Source organism: Eubalaena glacialis, chromosome 5 (genome assembly GCF_028564815.1).
Source record: "Eubalaena glacialis isolate mEubGla1 chromosome 5, mEubGla1.1.hap2.+ XY, whole genome shotgun sequence".
NCBI lineage: Eukaryota > Metazoa > Chordata > Mammalia > Artiodactyla > Balaenidae > Eubalaena > Eubalaena glacialis.
Window position 1 is genome coordinate 105,477,333 of NC_083720.1, and position 21,434 is coordinate 105,498,766.

General features: G+C 41.5%; 1 protein-coding gene across 2 annotated transcripts in view; it reads right to left on the minus strand.

Annotated features, from left to right (window-relative positions):
• Positions 1-21,434, minus strand: part of HPSE (heparanase) — a 46,738-nt gene that overhangs the window by 24,106 nt on the left and 1,198 nt on the right. For both annotated transcript variants that reach the window (XM_061192449.1, XM_061192447.1), the window contains exons 2-3: positions 11,391-11,536; positions 9,525-9,650 (exon numbers count right to left, since the gene is read on the minus strand). In XM_061192449.1, the coding sequence (XP_061048432.1) occupies positions 9,525-9,650; positions 11,391-11,536 (272 nt within the window). The remainder of the gene's footprint in view (positions 1-9,524; positions 9,651-11,390; positions 11,537-21,434) is intronic.

Consider the following 21,434-nt stretch of genomic DNA (forward strand, 5'->3'; position numbering starts at 1 on the left):
CTTCCATCGTAGGATGACACATCATACGATGTTACTCAGGCATTACCAACCTTAGCCACAGATGCAGAACCATGTGTAGAGGCACCTACTGGCTTCTTAGATACTTATCCCTATAATGAGCTGGTGCCCAGACCAAACGCAGTAGATTTCTTTTTTTTAAGATTTTTTTTGATGTGGACCACTTTTAAAGTCTTTATTGAATTTGTTGGTATTGCTTCTGTTTTACGTTTTGGTTTTTTGTCCATGAGGCATGTGGGATCTTAGCTCCCCAACCGGGGATCAAACCCATACCCGCTGCATTGGAAGGTGAAGTCTTAACCACTGGACAGCCAGGGAAGTCCCATAGATTTCTATCTATATGTTTCTAATACATGCAGATTAAAATAGAAAATTTAAAATAAGAAGTCAAATATTTCCAAATACAAGTTAACCATCTGTATTTGTTATACATTTTAGCATTGCCAATAGGGTGGCTGGAATTATACTGACCCAGCTACATAGTTAGTAAAAGAAGGGCTTTCCCCTGGTGCAGAAACTATGAAGGCCCCAGTTCCAAAGGCAGGAAAAAGATGTTGAAAACCTACCATCTTGGTTCCAAAAAGATCATGTGAGGTAGCAAACATTTTTAAAGAAAAATTTGGAGGGAGGGGCAAGATGGCGGAAGAGTAAGACGCGGAGATCACCTTCCTCCCCACAGATACATGAGAAATACATCTACACGTGGAACTGCTCCTACAGAACACCCACTGAACGCTGGCAGAAGACGTCAGACCTCCCAAAAGGCAAGAAAATCCCCACGTACTTGGGTAGGGCAAAAGAAAAAAGAAATAACAGAGACAAAAGAATAGGGACGGGACCTGCACCAGTGGGAGGGAGCTGTGAAGGAGGAAAGGTTTCCACACACTAGGAAGCCCCTTCGTGGGCAGAGACTGCGGGTGGCAGAGGGGGCAAGCTTCGGAGCCACGGAGGAGAGCGCAGCCACAGTGGTGCGGAGGGCAAAGCGGAGATTCCCGCACAGAGGAGCGGTGCCGACCAGCACTCACCAGCCCGAGAGGCTTGTCTGCTCAGCCGCCGGGGCGGGCGGGGCCTGGGAGCTGGGGCTCGGGCTTCGGTGCTAGCCGGGAGGGAGTCCGGGAAAAAGACTGCAGCTGCCAAAGAGGCAAGAGAATTTTTCTTGCCTCTTTGTTTCGCGGCGCGCAAGGAGAGGGGATTCAGAGCGCCGCCTAAACGAGCTCCAGAGACGGGCGCGAGCCGCGGCTATCAGCGCGGATCCCACAGCAACAGGGACGCAGAGGGAAAAACGGAGAGATTCCCGCACAGAGGCTCGGCGCCGAGCAGCACTCACCAGCCCGAGAGGCTTGTCTGCTCACCCGCCGGGGCGGGCGGGGGCTGGGAGCTGAGGCGCGGGCTTCGGTCGGATCCCAGGGAGAGGACTGGGGTTGGCTGCGTGAACACAGCCTGAAGGGTCTAGCGCACCACAACTAGCCGGGAGGGTGCACGAGAAAAAGTCTGCAGCTGCCGAAGAGGCAGGAGACTTTTTCTTGCCTCTTTGTTTCGCGGCGTGCAAGGAGAGGGGATTCAGAGCGCCACTTAAACGAACTCCAGAGACGGGCGCGAGCCGCGGCTATCAGCGCGGACCCCAGAGACGGGCATGAGACGCTAAGGCTGCTGCTGCCACCACCAAACAGCCTGTGGGCGAGCACAGGTCATCCTCCACACCGCCCCTCCCGGGAGCCTGTGCAGCCCGCCACGGCCAGGCTCCCGTAATCCGGGGACAACTTCCCCGGGAGAGCGCACGGCGCGCCTCAGGCTGCTGCAACGTCACGCCGGCTTCTGCCGCCGCAGGCTCGCCCCGCCTCCTCCGTACCGCTCCCTCCCCCCGCCTGAGTGAGCCAGAGCCCCCGAATCAGCTGCTCCTTTAACCCCGTTCTGTCTGGGTGGGGAACAGACGCCCTCAGGGGACCTACATGCAGAGGCGGGTCCAAATCCAAAGCTGAACCCCGGGAGCTGTACGAACAAAGAAGAGAAAGGGAAATCTCTCCCAGCAGCCTCAGAAGCAGCGGATTAAAGCTCCACAAACAACTTGATGTGCCTGCATCTGTTGAATACCTGAATAGACAACGAATCATCCCAAATTTAGGAGATGGACTTTGGGAGCAGGATATATTAACTTTTCCCCTTTTCCTTTTTTTTGTGAGTGTAGATGTGTATGCTTCTGGGTGAGATTTTGTCTGTATAGCTTTGCTCTCACCGTTAGTCCTAGGGTTAGGTCCGTCCGTTTTTTTTTTTTTTTTTTTTTTTGGCGTAAAAATTTTTTTTTCCCTAATAAATGTTTTCTTAATAATTTTTTCCTTATTTTCTATTTTTAAAAAAATTTTTAATAAGTTTTTTCATATTTTTTATTTTAAAAAATTAAAAAATTTTTTTTCTTAATAAATTTTTTCTAAATAATTTTTTTCTTATTTTTAGTATAAAAAATTAATAAATCTATTTTTAAAAATTAAAAAAAATTTTTTTTCTTAATAAATTTACTCTTAATAATTTTTTTTCTTATTTTTTATTATAATTGCTTTATTTTATTTTATTTTATCCTCTTTTTTTCTTTCTTTCCATTTTTTCTCCCTTTTATTCTGAGCCGTGTGGATGAAAGGCTCTTGGTGCTCCAGCCAGGCATCAGGGCTGTGCCTCTGAGGTGGGAGAGCCAACTTCAGGACACTGGTCCACAAGAGACCTCCCAGCTCCACGTAATACCAAACGGCGAAAATCTCTCACAGATCTCCATCTCAACATCAAGACCCAGCTTCACTCAACGACCAGCAAGCTACAGTGCTGGACACCCTATGCCAAACAACTAGCAAGAGAGGAACACAGCCCCATCCATTAACAGAGAGGCTGCCTAAAATCATAATAAGGCCACAGACACCCCAAAACACACCACCAGACGTGGACGAACCCACCAGAAAGACAACATCCAGCCTCATCCACCAGAACACAGGCACTAGTTCCCTCCACCAGGAAACCTACACAACCCACTGAACCAACCTTAGCCACTGGGGACAGATACCAAAAACAACGGGAACTACGAACCTGCAGCCTGTGAAAAGGAGACCCCAAACACAGTAAGATAAGCAAAATGAGATGACAGAAAAACACACAGCAGATGAAGGAGCAGGGTCAAAACACACCAGACCTAACAAATGAAGAGGAAATAGGTAGTCTACCTGAAAAAGAATTCAGAATAATGATAGTAAGGATGATCCAAAGTCTTGGAAATAGAATAGACAAAATGCAAGAAACATTTAACAAGGACGTAGAAGAACTAAAGAGGAACCAAGAAACGATGACAAGCACAATAAATGAAATTAAAAATACTCTAGATGGGATCAATAGCAGAATAACTGAGGCAGAAGAACGGATAAGTGACCTGGAAGATAAAATGGTGGAAATAACTACTGCAGACCAGAATAAAGAAAAAAGAATGAAAAGAACTGAGGACAGTCTCAGAGACCTCTGGGACAACATTAAACGCACCAACATTCGAATTATAGGGGTCCCAGAAGAAGAAGAGAAAAAGAAAGGGACTGAGAAAATATTTGAAGAGATTATAGTTGAAAACTTCCCTAATATGGGAAAGGAAATAGTTAATCAAGTCCTGGAAGCACAGAGAGTCCCATACAGGATAAATCCAAGGAGAAACACACCAAGACACATATTAATCAAACTATCAAAAATTAAATATAAAGAAAACATATTAAAAGCAGCAAGGGAAAAACAACAAATAACACACAAGGGCATCCCCATAAGGTTAACAGCTGATCTTTCAGCAGAAACGCTGCAAGCCAGAAGGGAGTGGCAGGATATACTTAAAGTGATGAAGGAGAAAAACCTACAACCAAGATTACTCTACCCAGAAAGGATCTCATTCAGATTTGATGGAGAAATTAAAACCTTTACAGACAAGCAAAAGCTGAGAGAGTTCAGCACCACCAAACCAGCTTTACAACAAATGCTAAAGGAACTTCTCTAGGCAAGAAACACAAGAGAAGGAAAACACCTACAATAACAAACCCAAAACATTTAAGAAAATGGGAATAGGAACATACATATCGATAATTACCTTAAATGTAAATGGATTAAATGCTCCCACCAAAAGACACAGACTGGCTGAATGGATACAAAAACAAGACCCATATATATGCTGTCTACAAGAGACCCACTTCAGACCTAGAGACACATACAGACTGAAAGTGAGGGGATGGAAAAAGATATTCCATGCAAATGGAAATCAAAAGAAAGCTGGAGTAGCAATTCTCATATCAGACAAAATAGACTTTAAAATAAAGACAATTACAAGAGACAAAGAAGGACACTATATAATGATCAAGGGATCGATCCAAGAGGAAGGTATAACAATTGTAAATATTTATGCACCCAACATAGGAGCACCTCAATACATAAGGCAAATACTAACAGCCATAAAAGGGGAAATCGACAGTAACACAATCATAGTAGGGGACTTTAACACCCCACTTTCACCAATGGACAGATCATCCAAAATGAAAATAAATAAGGAAACACAAGCTTTAAATGATACATTAAACAAGATGGACTTAATTGATATTTATAGGACATTCCACCCAAAAACAACAGAATACACATTTTTCTCAAGTGCTCATGGAACATTCTCCAGGATAGATCATATCTTGGGTCACAAATCAAGCCTTGGTAAATTTAAGAAAATTGAAATCGTATCAAGTATCTTTTCCAACCACAACGCTATGAGACTAGATATCAATTACAGGAAAAGATCTGTAAAAAATACAAACACATGGAGGCTACACAATACACTACTTAATAACGAAGTGATCACTGAAGAAATCAAAGGGGAAATCAAAAAATACCTAGAAACAAATGACAATGGAGACACGACGATCCAAAACCTATGGGATGCAGCAAAAGCAGTTCTAAGAGGGAAGTTTATAGCAAAACAAGCCTACATCAAGAAACAGGAAACATCTCGAATAAACAACCTAACCTTGCACCTAAAGCAATTAGAGAAAGAAGAACAAAAAAACCCCAAAGCTAGCAGAAGGAAAGAAATCATAAAGATCAGATCAGAAATAAATGAAAAAGAAATGAAGGAAACAATAGCAAAAATCAATGAAACTAAAAGCTGGTTCTTTGAGAAGATAAACAAAATTGATAAACCATTAGCCAGACTCATCAAGAGAAAAAAGGAGAAGACTCAAATTAATAGAATTAGAAATGAAAAAGGAGAAGTAACCACTGACACTGCAGAAATACAAACGATCATAAGAGATTACTACAAGCAACTCTATGCTAATAAAATGGACAACCTGGAAGAAATGGACAGATTCTTAGAAATGCACAACCTGCCGAGACTGAACCAGGAAGAAATAGAAAATATGAACAGACCAATCACAAGCACTGAAATTGAAACTGTGATTAAAAATTTTCCAACACACAAAAGCCCAGGACCAGATGGCTTCACAGGCGAATTCTATCAAACATTTAGAGAAGAGCTAACACCTATCCTTCTCAAACTCTTCCAAAATATTGCAGAGGGAGGAACACTCCCCAACTCATTCTACGAGGCCACCATCACCCTGATACCAAAACCAGGCAAAGATGTCACAAAGAAAGAAAACTACAGGCCAATATCACTGATGAACATAGATGCAAAAATCCTCAACAAAATACTAGCAAACAGAATCCAACAGCACATTAAAAGGATCATACACCATGATCAAGTGGGGTTTATTCCAGGAATGCAAGGATTCTTCAATATACGCAAATCAATCAACGTGATACATCATATTAACAAATTGAAGGAGAAAAACCATATGATCATCTCAATAGATGCAGAGAAAGCTTTCGACAAAATTCAACACCCATTTATGATAAAAGTCCTGCAGAAAGTAGGCATAGAGGGAACTTTCCTCAACATAATAAAGGCCATATATGACAAACCCACAGCCAACATTGTCCTCAATGGTGAAAAACTGAAACCATTTCCACTAAGATCAGGAACAAGACAAGGTTGCCCACTCTCACCACTATTATTCAACATAGTTTTGGAAGTGTTAGCCACAGCAATCAGAGACGAAAAAGAAATAAAAGGAATCCAAATCGGAAAAGAAGAAGTAAAGCTGTCACTGTTTGCAGATGACATGATACTATACATAGAGAATCCAAAAGATGCTACCAGAAAACTACTAGAGCTAATCAATGAATTTGGTAAAGTAGCAGGATACAAAATTAATGCACAGAAATCTCTTGCATTCCTGTATACTAATGATGAAAAATCTGAAAGTGAAATTAAGAAAACACTCCCGTTTACCATTGCAACAAAAAGAATAAAATACCTAGGAATAAACCTACCTAAGGAGACAAAAGACCTGTATGCAGAAAATTATAGGACACTGATGAAAGAAATTAAAGATGATACAAATAGATGGAGAGATATACCATGTTCTTGGATTGGAAGAATAAACATTGTGAAAATGACTCTGCTACCCAAAGCAATCTACAGATTCAATGCAATCCCTATCAAACTACCACTGGCATTTTTCACAGAACTAGAACAAAAAATTTCACAATTTGTATGGAAACACAAAAGACCCCGAATAGCCAAAGCAATCTTGAGAACGAAAAATGGAGCTGGAGGAATCAGGCTCCCTGACTTCAGACTATATTACAAAGCTACAGTAATCAAGACAGTTTGGTACTGGCACAAAAACAGAAATATAGATCAATGGAACAGGATAGAAAGCCCAGAGATAAGCCCACGCACATATGGTCACCTTATCTTTGATAAAGGAGGCAAGCATATACAGTGGAGAAAAGACAGCCTCTTCAATAAGTGGTGCTGGGAAAATTGGACAGGTACATGTAAAAGTATGAAATTAGAACACTCCCTAACACCATACACAAAAATAAACTCAAAATGGATTAAAGACCTAAGTGTAAGGCCAGACACTATCAAACTCTTAGAGGAAAACATAGGCAGAACACTGTATGACATAAGTCACAGCAAGATCCTTTTTGACCCAGGTCCTAGAGAAATGGAAATAAAAACACAAATAAACAAATGGGACCTAATGAAACTTAAAAGCTTTTGCACAGCAAAGGAAACCATAAACAAGACCAAAAGACAACCCTCAGAATGGGAGAAAATATTTGCAAATGAAGCAACGGACAAAGGATTAATCTCCAAGATTTACAAGCAGCTCATGCAGCTCAATAACAAAAAAACAAACAACCCAATCCAAAAATGGGCAGAAGACCTAAATAGACATTTCTCCAAAGAAGAGATACAGATTGCCAACAGACACATGAAAGAATGCTCAACATCATTAATCATTAGAGAAATGCAAATCAAAACTACAATGAGGTATCATCTCACACCGGTCAGAATGGCCATCATCAAAAAATCTAGAAACAATAAATGCTGGAGAGGGTGTGGAGAAAAGGGAACACTCTTGCCCTGTTGGTGGGAATGTAAATTGATACAGCCACTATGGAGAACAGTATGGAGGTTCCTTAAAAAACTAAAAATAGAACTACCATATGACCCAGCAATCCCACTACTGGGCATATACCCTGAGAAAACCATAATTCAGAAAGAGTCATGTACCAAAATATTCATTGCAGCTCTGTTTACAATAGCCAGGACATGGAAGCAACCTAGGTGTCCATCATCGGATGAATGGATAAAGAAGATGTGGCACATATATACAATGGAATATTACTCAGCCATAAAAAGAAATGAAATGGAGGTGTTTGTAATGAGGTGGATGGAGTTAGAGTCTGTCATACAGAGTGAAGTAAGTCAGAAAGAGAAAAACAAATACAGTATGCTAACACATATATATGGAATCTAAGGGAAAAAAAAAAAAAAAAAAAAAAAAGAGGTCATGAAGAACCTAGTGGCAAGATGGGAATAAAGACACAGACCTACTAGAGAATGGACTTGAGGATATGGGGAGGGGGAGGGGTGAGATGTGACAGGGTGAGAGAGTGTCATGGACATATATACACTACCAAATGTAAAATAGATAACTAGTGGGAAGCAGCCGCATAGCACAGGGAGATCAGCTCGGTGCTTTGTGACCACCTAGAGGGGTGGGATAGGGAGGGTGGGAGGGAGGGAGATGCAAGAGGGAAGAGATATGGCAACATATGTATATGTGTAACTGATTCACTTTGTTGTAAAGCAGAAGCTAGCACACCATTGTAAAGCAATTATACTTCAATAAAGATGTTTAAAAAAAAAAAAAAAAAAAAAAAAAAGAAAAATTTAAGGTAAATTGGCATATGTTTAAGATGACCAAGAAAAAAAGTAAAAAGCTATAGATTACCTAATACCATAGGGTCTTCTCCTAGCAGGCCTATATCAGATGATTAATTACAAATAAGGCTTTCCTGCTGTGGGTCTCTTGGACTTCTGTCATCCCTTTAATGGGATCTGAGAAGGCCCTGTCCTGCCAAATTCTGTTCAACCATAGATCATGTTATTGAACCGTTAGCGTAGCTCCCCCCCGGCCCTCTGCTTTAAAATGCAAAAAATAATTTAGAGGACCACATTTTCTATTAGCATATAACCTATTTTCTGATTTCTTATGTGTTACTTTTTCCCTTACCTTATAAATAAAAAATATAAAAATAAAAAAATCCATTGTACACACTGGAATCTAGGTAGCGTATAGTAAAATCTTACAAAGAAATAATTTACTGTCAATAATGTACTCTTAGAAATGTTGACTAACCCAAACTAACTTCAAGATCATTTATTTTTCAAAAGTCAAAAGAAGACAGTTGTAGCGTATCTAAGCAGGTTATTTTCTTAGCTGAGATCTGGGGCAACATCATCCCTTAGTTGGGTATAAAACATCAGCTTTCGTATAAAAATATATTTCATAGTTAGATAAGGATTGCTTGTTTCAGTTGTTTTAAAGCCCTGCACGACATCATCCCATTTAAACACCGGAAAAGTGTTTCCATGAATGGAAATAAATTCCTGGTTAGTTGAGCTAGTCCTGTGTTTTCAAACCCACAGAGGAAAGAAAATGAGAAAGCTGCCCTGCCAGTGATACACAACACGTCACTGGCAGGGCAGTGGCTGCTTCTTGGAGGGGAAACAGAATGGACAATGAGGTGTGAATGGTTTCACATTTTACTCTTCACACTTTTATATTTTACTTTTACACAAGGAGTATATCCATGTCTTCCTTGACTTCCTAGTTCTTCAGAGCAGTAAAGGTCATTATTAGCTTGTGAATGAATGATTCTATATTTCACTCCGTGGCTAGTAGGCAAAGTTGGGCGAAGAAAAGAAAAAAACAGAAGTTTGGGGTTCAAGATTGCCCATTAACTCTTGCTAACATTTGAGGATTATGCAGCTTAACACAACTGCTATAGGGCTTATTAGATTCAAGCCCAAGTTCAAGCCATCCAAATATTTTGGGGGCTGGGACACTTGCAGGGTACCTTTCATTTCTTACTTGAGTAGGTACTGTTCTTGAACTTTTTCTGATACTGTTCTCTGAGTAGCAATTGCTCCTGGAAGGGCCATTCTAACTTCAACCTCTTCTCCACATCAGAAGGGACGGATCCAGATTCGCAAATATCTGCAAATGGAGTAAATAATTTAGAGAATTTATTTTCACAATGATACGGTTGAAATCCCATGCACTTATTTAGCTAGCTATTTATGTGACTAAAGCAGGATAATTGAGTTTCTGGTTGTTAAGTGTAACATCAGAGAAGGATATATTCTGCCATAAATGTCAAATTTGCTGGCTAATCAATTACCACAAAAAAATAGCCAAAGGGCAGGTTTCTGAAGAAACACTGGACATATACTGGACATAGATACATTGGACATAACTTCAAGTTATTTAACAATTCAGAAGGCTCCTCCGAAACCTGAAATTACTAGAGAACCCACCGGAAAAAAACATAGTTCAGTTCTCTTAAGGTTCACTTTCAACATACATAGAAATTTGTTTTACATGGACTATATCTGCTTTGTGGTGATTTCCTCTTGCCAAATGGTAGGACAGGGAATGTTGACTTTTATTCCTTCAAATTTGGTATCATCAAAGCTCCTGAGACCACAACATGTGTACTTGGAAAATCCACCACTATCCTATCAGGCAGACCGTGCTTCTTTATCACAAGGCAGCAGGGCTGCGGGGGGCGGCTGCCAGGGCTGGCTGACCCCCCAGTGACTTCCTTCCTGGGAAGCTGCACATTCTGGCTCTCTGACAGCGGGTGCCTCATCCACCCCTGTGCTCACAAAGGATGTTTCTGAAGCACTTGGATAACCCCAGTGATTCCCCCCTCCCCACAGGATGAAGAAAATTGATGAGCAAAGGACAGTTTCCTATCTAAATTTATGAGACCTTTTGAACGCATATGACTGGTGAGAAAGGGCCAGGTCTCAACATATTGCAACGTGTTATACTAAGAAAACTCTCCTGCTTTTTTCATTTTTTCTAATTACTATTCTATCAATTGGCGCAGTGACTGATTAACGGTTCTAAACACTTCCTAACTGCAGAAAATAAACAGAAGGAAATATGCAATATATAAAATAATAAAATATTGTTCATTTATATATATCATAATTCATTATTGTAATTCAATGATGTATATGGTTTTTTAAATAACTGTTAAGATAATGATTTAGCTTCCATTTGATGTCTGTATAGCACTTATGAAAGACACAGGGCAAATCCTCGTGGCGCCCCAGGGTGTTTCTCAGATGAAGCCCACAGACTCCCAATATCAGAATCACCTGAGGATCTTGCTAAACTTGTAACCTAAGGTTGGAGCTCAAGAATCCAAATATTCAAACTCACCCCAGGTGATTATGTCTAGTCAATAAAGTTTGACCGCCCAACAAATCAAGTCTTGAAATCCATTCTTAGAAGCAGAGCATATCTCCATGTCCCCTTATTACACCTTTCATCCACATTTTTTGGAATAAATGGGTTTCGATCAGTGCTGTGTCTTGAGCGGGAAATACTCTTTTTGTTTTGGTGCATTTCTACCCACAGGCCCCTCTAGGCAGCTCTGTCCTTTTAGCTACAATCACTGTTCTGTTTACACCACAATTAACTCTCCCCTGCCCCAGTGTTGTGTCCAGCACACCATCCCCCCTGCCCCAATGTCTCACATTCATGAAAACATCAGGAGGAGGAAACCTGCCCACCGCTTCCTCCTTTTGTATAGGTGCCTCCATGGGTCCGCTGGGAGCCCTTCATCTCTTATTAATTGTTAGATGTAAGCAATAGCTCTTCTCTGAGAATGCCCACGACTGACTCAAGTTAACTCAGATATATGTTTAATCTTTAAAGTTTCACCCTGGTTGACTTGAGATTGCCAGTAACTTCTCTCTTCAAAGGTTGGTTCCTTCTTGGGATCAAAAATGAGAAAGTCTGCCTTCGTGCCACCAAATCTCAGGTATGCGGGAGACAAACCTCTGGCCAAAGTGCGAAGCTTTGAAGAACTGTTATGAAGACAAGCAAGAAATTAAAATTATTTTTTCCAAGACAATGCAGTCAAACACATTTACTCCCGTCTCTCTTGGTGGACCCATTTCCTAATAGCTGTACAGGCCCTGGAGGGAGAAATATCGCTCTAACAGGGACATCGGCTCAATCGGAATCGTCCTAATTGCAAGGCTGCTCTTCCAGGCACCTGAGAACACTTGGAGCTCTGACTCGGGCAAGAGCTTATACTTCAACTTGACAAGCAGGATGATGTTCAGTACTTTCAAAAAATTCACGACCTTTTGTGATTCATGGAGGTAAAGAGGTGAGAGAGTGGAAAGATGACTCTGTTTCTTTGAAAAATAGATTGTCTCCAAAAATTTATGTTCCCAGAGAAGTTCATAAATGATTGGGAGTCCTCTTCCTCTCCTTAACCAAGCCCCACCTCCACCTCAAGGAAAACCTTCCTTTTAAATTTAAGTCAAATGACTTAGAACGATGTAAGATTCTAATTCCTCCCCACCTAGGACACTTCCAATTCAAGCAATTCTAAATATGTATATGCATATGTCATCAAGCCCAAAACGCTCTTGATAGGTGCCTATTATGCACTCAGAATGGTACAGAATGCTATAGAATGGAATTAGAATGGTTTATAATTCCTTCTCTCAGAGAGATGAAGATGTCATGAATATTTAAGTGAACAAAATGAAAAAAACAGAAGACCCAGGTAACAGGGACACTTGCCATGTATTTCTGAAGCCTCACATATGTGATCCTGGTTTCAGGGCTCTCTGGAAAGCTCTTAAAACACATGGAACCAATGCTGTGTGTTCTCAAAATGGCCCAGTTAATTAGTTTACATTTGGGTTTATTTCAAATTGGAAAATCATGCCAGGAGGACTATCTAATTGCCAGTATTTCTTGACATCCTAGGAACTGAAGACAGGACCTAAAATTTAAAATTTCAATGCATGCTCCTGCTTTAACTATATATAGTGCTATGTAAAATTTCTGTAAGATTTCTTTATTTTTTCTTAGGAAAGAGAAATTAAAAGGTGGAAATTGACCAAAGGATAAGTGTCTTGCGTTAAAAACTTCAGCGATTCCTCCTCACCATTTTTTTTGTTCGTAACATGAAAGCATTTACAGTACTACTTAGGCACTTTTGCCTTCATGAACCTCTTCCACCATAAAAAATTTTTTAAGTTATATTTTGTGATGATATTCATGTAAAGACAAATATGTTAACATTATATATTAAAACATTTTCTTTGACCTAAAAGTTCATTTTCTTTGGATCTTAAAAGAACTTGAAATATTTTCGAGGGCCCCTGAACCTATTGTGGGTCCTGGCATAAGGAGATGTAGCACAAAGTGAGACTTCAGGGATGTTATCAACATGGAATTGACTGAAATATCTGACAGCACCAAAGAACTCTGGGAAGGATGGCATCTGCCAGGAAATCCTCAGAACCTCTTGAAGATAAATGGGAATGTTCGCTTGAACTGAGTAAGGATTCAGAAGAAAGCCATTTCCACTATGCTATGAACCCAAATAAAACTAAACTGTAGGGACTTCCCTGGTGATTCAGTGGTTAAGAGTCCAATGCAGGGGGCACGGGTTCAATCCCTGGTCGGGGAGCTAAGATCCCATATGCCTCGAGGCATGGCCAAAAAATAAAAAAAATAAACTGTAGGAAGGGGGAATAGCACATTATTGTTTAATGGGTACAGAGTTTCAGTTTGGGAAGATGAAAAAGTTCTAAGATGGCTGGTGGTGATGGCTGCACAACAATGTGAATACACTTAATGCCAGGGAACTCTGCACTTTAAATAACCACAACTTTTACTATTAAAGGAACAACCTGTAGACATAGTGTGATTTCAACAATGAAAATAATATATATATAGAAGGAGATAACAGGAGTCATAATTATGTGGTGAGATGGATGGTAGACTCTTTCCTATTGCTTTTATGTGTTTTTCACATTTTCTATAATAAGCACATAATATTTTAATTCATACAAGGTGACTCTGTGTGTGTGTGTTTCTGTCTTTTTAAGAATAGGTGAAAAAAACAAGATTTGTTTAAAGGAGACATAGTCATCCATTAATTTATTCAATAAATATTCATTGTAGGTGCATTCTGTGTCAGGCATTATGTTAGTTGCTGGGGACACAATGGCAAACAAGACAGAGGTAGCTGCTGTTCTCATATAATTTATAGTCCAGTGATATATATATATATATATGAACAAGTAAATAGGCAATTCCAAAACAATGCTATCAGAACATACAAAGGGGATCTTAACTCTGACTTTGCCCTAGAGGTAGGAGATGGTTAGAGGTTTTCCAGGGGCAAGTGTCTGCACTGTTAGATGTTCAAAAGGAAAAAATCTTATCCAGATCGAAGATAGTGAGGTGGGATTGAAGAAAGTGTTCCAGGTGTAGGGAAAAGTCTGTGCAAACACCAGAGGTAGAAGAAGGGAATATGGCACCACCGAAGAGCTGACAGGTGTGGCGAGAGGCTAGAGATTGGGGACAGTGAGGTGCTGGGAGAAGATAGACTGGAGAGGCAAGCAGGACCATATCATGGAGGGCTTGTAAGCCACCATGTCCAGGAGTTCCAATTTTATATCAAGGCAGTGGGGAGCCATGGAAGGATTTAAAGCAGTGGAGTGCCCACACCAGACTTTTATTTTAGAAAAGAATCTCAGGCTGCAGTGTAAATAACTGAATAGAAGGACCAAGACTGTGGTCACTTTAATGTAGACAGAAAGTGATGGGCTGAGGTAATGTAAAAACAGTGGGGATGAAGAGAGGGATAAATTGAAGATACATGTGGAGACAGAAATACTAGATGTGGTGTTTAACTGGATGTTGGAGGAGAGTCCAAGAGATGAAGAATAGGTGATAGACTGAGATGAAGAATAGGTGATAGACTGGAGATGGGGATGAAGGTGAGGGCAGGGCACAGTGCCGTAGAATTTGAGATGCCAGTGAAAACCAAAAACCATTTCCATTAGGCCCTTGGCCATGTGTGCCTGGAGCTCAGAAGGCACATAAAGGCGAGGTGTAGAATGGAGAGTCCTCAGTCTAGAAGTCAGTGACTAGTGAATCCCTAGCCCACAGGTGCAGAGATGTGGCCCTAAAACTGATACAAGGAACTTCTTCAGAGTCACTCTGGGCTGACCCTGTTCCACTGCTTTTGTCCAGGCACCGATTCTGGTCCTCGATTTTGATTTTGATTGTGTTTGATGATGGAGGAAGCTCATTTAGATTTGTGTAACTGGTATCTGTAAGTAATTGAGACGGGAGAGACTGGTGCTGTCTGGGAAAGGAAGGGAACGTGAGCAGCAGGAAGGAGCTGTGGTATCACGAGATGTGCATCTGTGTGCGGCCCTGCTCAGATGCCGGAGGATCAGAGCCTGATTCCCAGAAGTGGTGACTGTACCACCTCGGGTCACTCTCGACCACATTACCCTGCCTTTATGTTCTTCACAGCATTCACCACTCTCTGAAATCAGCTTCCTTTTTTGTTTATGTGGTTTACTATCTATCCCCACCACTGAGCTAAGCTCTGCGAAAGCAGGGACTCTGTATGGCTCCTCAGAATCTCCTCAGCACCTAGATAAGTACCTGGTCCACAGCTGGTGCTTAATAAATATTCGTCAAGTGAATGAACAGTTAAGTCCAGCCTGATGAAAGGGCAAGTGGGTCCAGACAAAGACTGTTTTCTGAACAAAATTAAAACCCAGTGCTATGGCTCCTGCCAAGTAAAGGAAATCACATGTTTCGAAGTATTGGTACGAAGGACCTTTTTGTTTGTCTCCTTTGTAATGGAATATTTTCTTGTTTTGAGATACAATTTTGATGCCCTCTGACAAAAACCAGATTTAAAACAGCTGCAAACTTGTCATAAAAACAAAATTGATCAAAGGTACAGTATTTCTATCATACACAGTAAAAAGAAAGGGGGGAAAAATCCACCGGCATCAGCACTGCCACCACAGCGACGTGGAAATAGCAAAAGAACACGTAAAAGCAGCTGCAGATATTCCATTTCTGGAACAGTTTGTTAGGGGAAAGAAACGTCTGCAGGTACTTTTATTTTACCTTATGTGTAAAAATAAGTTGCTTATCTCTGACACAAAAGCAGAGATGAGTTGGAGCCACCCTGCGCTGACTCGTACCAGCTTGTGAGAGCCAACTGTTTCCTTTTGAGAACCAGCTGTTAAACTGTTGGCAGTTTGAAATCAGCCATGGTGGGGATATTTATACTACAGAAATCAGAAAAAAACATAAATCAGTTTCCTCTCCTCCCAGAGAGCCAGTCGTGAAACATTTTCTGGCACACCACTGCATGAACAGTAATTCAAGCCATGGAAGTAGGTGAAACCACTCAGGAGATTATGTGAAGTAAAAAAGAAGGCCTAGGTCAGAAATCTGAGGAACATCAACAATGAAGATAAGCTAGAAGAAGAGATGGAGAAGAACTGTTAGAGAGATGGGAGAAATCCCTAGAAATGGAAGTGACACAGGGATGATTGTTTCCATTGTCAACCTCGTCAAATGCTTCTGGGAGACTGTATTGGTTTGCTAGGGCTGTAGTAACAAAGTATCACAAACTGAGTGGCTTAAACAGTGGAAATTTATTGTCTTATAGTTCTGGAGGCTAGAAGTCTGAAATCAAGGTGTTGGCAAGGCCATACTCCCTCTGCAGGTGCTGGGGGAAGATCTGCTCCAGGCCTTTTTCCCAACTTCGGGTAGTTCCTTGTAGCAGTATAACTCCAATCTGCACAGGGTGTTCTCTGTGTGTGTATGTCTATCTCCAAATTTCCCCTTTTTATAAGCTCATCAGTCATATTGGATTGGGGCCCACTCCATTCCATTATGACCAATTCTTAACTAGTTATGTCTGCAATGACACTATTTCCAAATAAGGTCACAGACTGAGGTACCAGGGGTTAGGACTTCAGCATATGCATTTGGAGGGGACACCCAGACATTCAACCCATAATAGAGACAAGTAAGATAAGGATTGAAAGGTAGTCATTGGATTTCGCAACAAAAGGTCACTGGTGATGTGGGAGAGATTGATTTTATGACACGATGATGGGAACATCATGAGGGTGGACCAAGGAAGGCATGGTTAGTAAGAAAGGCTGCAAAGGGGAGGAGAAAGAGGGTGGTGACTGCAGAGGCACACGTGCTGGGAGGTGTTTGCGATGGGAAAGACTTGAGGATGTTTCTATGCTGGGAAGAAGGATCCAACAAAAAGGGAGAGGTTAAAGATACAGGAGAGAGAAGAGATGATTGCTAGAGCAAAGTCCTTGGGGAGGGGACAGGAGCCACAGCAGAGCTAGAAGAACTGGGCTGAGAAGAGAGAAAGGAAGAAAGCTAGAGGTAGCCATGCTGTCTGCAGGTTCGACTGCAAGAAGAAAAGGAAGTTCCTGTCTAGTGACTTCATTTTCTTTGGGAAAGAGAAATGCGGTCATAGACTAAGAGTGATGAAGTGGAAGCGGGATCAGAGTTTTGAAGGAAGTGGAGAATGAGAGAGGCCAGAAAAGGAGTGTTAAGGAGTAGCATTAAAGGCCAAGTAAGTCTGGAGGCCAGGAATTTACAGCACGACATCAATCCATGTCACTGAGAGATTCCCCTCTGCCCCCAAGAGCGTAATAGCCCTGCTATGCAGGGTGGCTACTACGACTGGAAGCAAAGGCAAATACCTATAAGTGGCTTATTAATATGCATGACAGTACATGATTAGATAATATTTTCCATTTCCAGACTTTATGGCCACCTTATAGATTCCAAAGAGGGGAAATATAGTTAGACTAAGCTAGGTTTGGGTTTTAGCAAGAAGAAAAATGGGGCAGGAGTTTGGGGAATATTATCATAAAAATGATTCATGTGATAAATCAAGAAGCCCAAATCAGATATGGAAGAAGTAAGAGGAAGAGGCTATTCAGTGGAGGTACTTAAAAATAGTTGCGGTGGGATCCACAAAGTAAAAAAAAGCTAAGAGGGTAAGGAGTACAGTCCAAGAATGGGAGATTTTAATTTAATATTTCAGATGTTGAAAGGTTCTTAATGATGGAAAGAGTCAAGGCATGGCCATGGCATCAGGTTGTTGAAATGGAGTGAAATGGTGTGTTCTAGGAAGCTGCCCACCCCCCCCAACAGAAAAGTGCCCTGTTTTTTGCATTTGCCAATTTCCATGGTGTAAATATTCCCATCAAGGCTGATTTCAAGATAATTGTGTTGATGTCACTGAATGTGGAGTTGGGAAGAAATGCACACATTTCACCAGCTGGTGGAAACTGGCTCCAGTAAAACACTGAGTGAAGATTATTAGAAAATGTGGGTGTGAAGAAACTGAGAGACAGTATTCAAGTGGACTTGAAGTCATCTAGGATGATGGTGGGACGTGGGAGTGCAGAGGAAACTGTGAGATCAGTGTGGATCTTCAGTCAGTAATGAGGAGTGAGTAACAGGGGAGCAGAGTTCGGTTGCAAGGAGCATAGGAGGAGAGCCAGACGTGGAGCTAGCAAACCTCACACTGGATCAGGACAGTCATCTCTAGCAGGCATCAAGTTATCCAAACTGAGTGTTTTAGACACTTTGCATAGATTATTTCACTTAATGCCCAAACATCCCAAAGAGGTAGGTGTCATTATTACCCTCATTTTACAGACAAGGAACCTGAACAAAAGCAGGCTAGGTAATTTGCCCAAGGTAACAAGCCAATGGGGATTTGAACCACAGCAATCTGCAGTTCAAACCAGTGGGCAATTATCTAGAAGCCACACTGGGGAATGGGGGAGGGCTGCAGTGTGGGAGAATACACAACTTCTACTCCAAAGGGCTACTTCAGAGAAGTAGCTGCGTCTACATCTCCACTTGGGTCTTCAAAAGAAGAGCCAAGTTTTAGCTAGGGCAAAGAGGAGGCCGGAATATTCTCCAAGGAGAATGGAGCAGGGTTACCATGCAAAGGGCTCTAGGCTGCACAATGAAAGACTTTGTGGAGGAAGGGAACAGTGAGCGCTGCTCAGCCAGGGGGAAGCGCAGAGTCTCAGGGGTCAGAAACTATGAGCCTATGGCTTCTTGATTGTTCTCAGTTTTCTGTTTCTCTGGCTGTGGTTCTTTCTCTCAGCAACAGGCACAAAGAGGGCCTGAGGTTATTTCCAACATTGGTTATCAAAACATGCATTTGACATTGATAATAAGTGCTTTTCTAATGTGGAAAGCAACTTTGTCCATGAAGATGCAGGAATCTGATTATTGAAAGTTATTAATAATAAATATTTATCAAATGGGCAAAAAGGGATGAACTTTGCTGAAATAAAATAAGCAAATCCTTATGAAATGCAAGCACAGCTGCATTTTCACTGCAATCGCTGTGCAGCACCCCCATTTTTGCTCTGTGATTTCTACCACTGACTCGGCGCTCTAATTTTTACCTTGAATTAGTGAACTGTGCTTGTATTGAAATGTGGCTGCACTGCCAAGACAGTAACCATGTGCGGCGTGAAATGTGGCTAGTCTGAACTGAGATGTGCTGGGAGTATAAAACATACACCAGACTTTGAAGACTTGGTTTGAAAAAGAATGTAAAATATCTCATTAATATTCTGTACTGATTACATGTTGAATGATAATAATTTGGATATTTTGTTAGTAAAATATATTATTAAAATTAATTTTACCTGTTTCTTTTTTCCCTTTTTTAATATGGCTACTAGAAAACTTTAAATTACATTATGTGGCTTACTCATGAGGCCCACATTCTATTTCTATTTAGCCCTACTGGTCTCTGTCCTCCCATCTTTGAGGGCCAGGGCCTCTTGGGAGCTCTGCACGTAGTCGGGCTTAGGAAGTTTTTGACTGGGTTGTGCATGAGTTACCTCCAGAAAGAGGGCAAACTGAAAAGATGCTCCTTTCTGATTCTAGATCGTTCTACCATTGGCATTTAAGTTCTGTGTACTCCATGTTCTTTAACTGCAAATGTGGGGAAACAAACAAACAAACCCAAAACACATCTGTTTGCCATCGTGGGAAACCAGAACTGTGCCATCTGACTGAATTTGCTTAGGCCTCTTTTGAAGTACCATAGAGATATGGGCCCTGATTCTCCTGTTCGCAAGACAGTGCTTCTTTTCATTACATCAATGTTCTCAATTTGTTTCCAGACAATCTTTTTCTACCATCCCTCCTCTGCTGCCTTTAAAAAATATGAACTGCTTTATTTTCTTTTTGTGTACTCGTGTGTCTACAATTAGCATCTGGCTTCAAATTCTTCTCCTTCATGTCATAGCTGGCTGACCATGGGCAAGTTGTTGAATCTCCCTAGGCCTCAATCTCTTCATTTTAAAAATGGGGATGATAATAGTACTGACCTCACAGTTTTGTAGCAAGGACTAAATGAATTAATGCCTGCGAGGTGCTTAGAACAGGGCCTGGCCTATGACGACGGTTCAGTTGATGTCAGCTATTTTTATCATCCTTTCCTTCTTAGTACTTCAGCTTTCATCTGCTCAGCTCTTGCCGTCTTCACCCAAGCAGCTTCACTCTTGAGGAACTGAAATACAACAATGCCCCTCTGACTCTCTGCTCTTGTGATAGATGATAAGCCTTGTGATGTCTTCTGAGATGGCCAGGTCACTTTGGGCACTGTGTCAGCCATCCTGGGGAGATGGACCCTCAGACCCTAATTCAGAAGCTCCGTCTCAGGTGAGAAGGGGAGGGAGCTCATTCCTCTTTGAGCTGCAGTCTTTAAGGTCTCAGACTAGAATTGTGTGGATGCCTCTGGGGAGCAGGCATGGAAAACAGTTTCTGCCCAGGGAAGGGACCTGGAGGGGTCAGGAGCCAGCCCTGGAGAGAAGCCCGTATGAACAGGAATACATTGTGTTTTGTAAACAAACAGCCTTATTTATTGCATGCTATGCTTTTTTGGTTTCATTATCCTCCAGCCTTTAACAAAAAGGTAGAGACCAGGGGGGAAGAAAGAGTGCTATGGGAAATTAAGAGATGTGTTTAAGAAGAATGGAAGTTCTGTGTGTGTTTGGGGGTGGGGAGCATTGCTAGTGAGTTGGTTAGCTTGACTGCAGGGTGATCAGGCCTGGACCCCAAAAGTCACACTGTAGGTTTTTTCTTTTGGACTTTTGTCTCCAGGAAGGGATACCCAAATGCTCCTCCTTGGGGAGGGGTAGGGTATATGCTGGCTGCAGCAGCAGAAAAGGGCCTAAGTTCTCACATTTCAATAAATGGTCATTTACTTAATCTTTCTGTTTGCAGTAAGGCACCTCACACTCTCTCTTCCCCATCACCACCCCCCCAACCCAAGCTAGGCCTGGGGTCCTCAGATATGGAGCTCTCTAGTTCAGTGTTTCACCAGAATAATCTTTCTGTCTCTCAGCCAGCTGCTGCCTGATATCAGCTCACTTTCCATAAGGGAAAGGGGAAAAAGTGGTAACTCCTTCCCACCAGGAAATTCTTCCTTTCTTGCCACATGGGGAAAGAAAGAGGTTAACTACGATTGAAAGAAATGCACAGAGAACTGATGATTGCTTAGCAAACACCAATTTCCAGGAAGAAGCAATTAACAAATTTTGAGCACTGTCAAACACTAAGTACTTATTTATTATCTCATCAAATGCTCATAGCAATCCTACAGGAAGGTTTTAGAAGTTCCAATCTACAGTTGAAGAAATCGAGGCTCGGAGTTGCCAAGCAACCTGTAAAAACCAAGCCACCGGTTTGGGCAGAGTTGGGAATCAAGGCTGGTCTCACTGCCAGTCTCGCAACCTTAGGCTATCTGCTTTTATTTGCAAAGTAAGTGATTGAAATTAGCAATAGCAGCTGAAGGTATGGGCACAGAAAGGCCAGCCTGTAGGTGTTTGGCAATGGCAG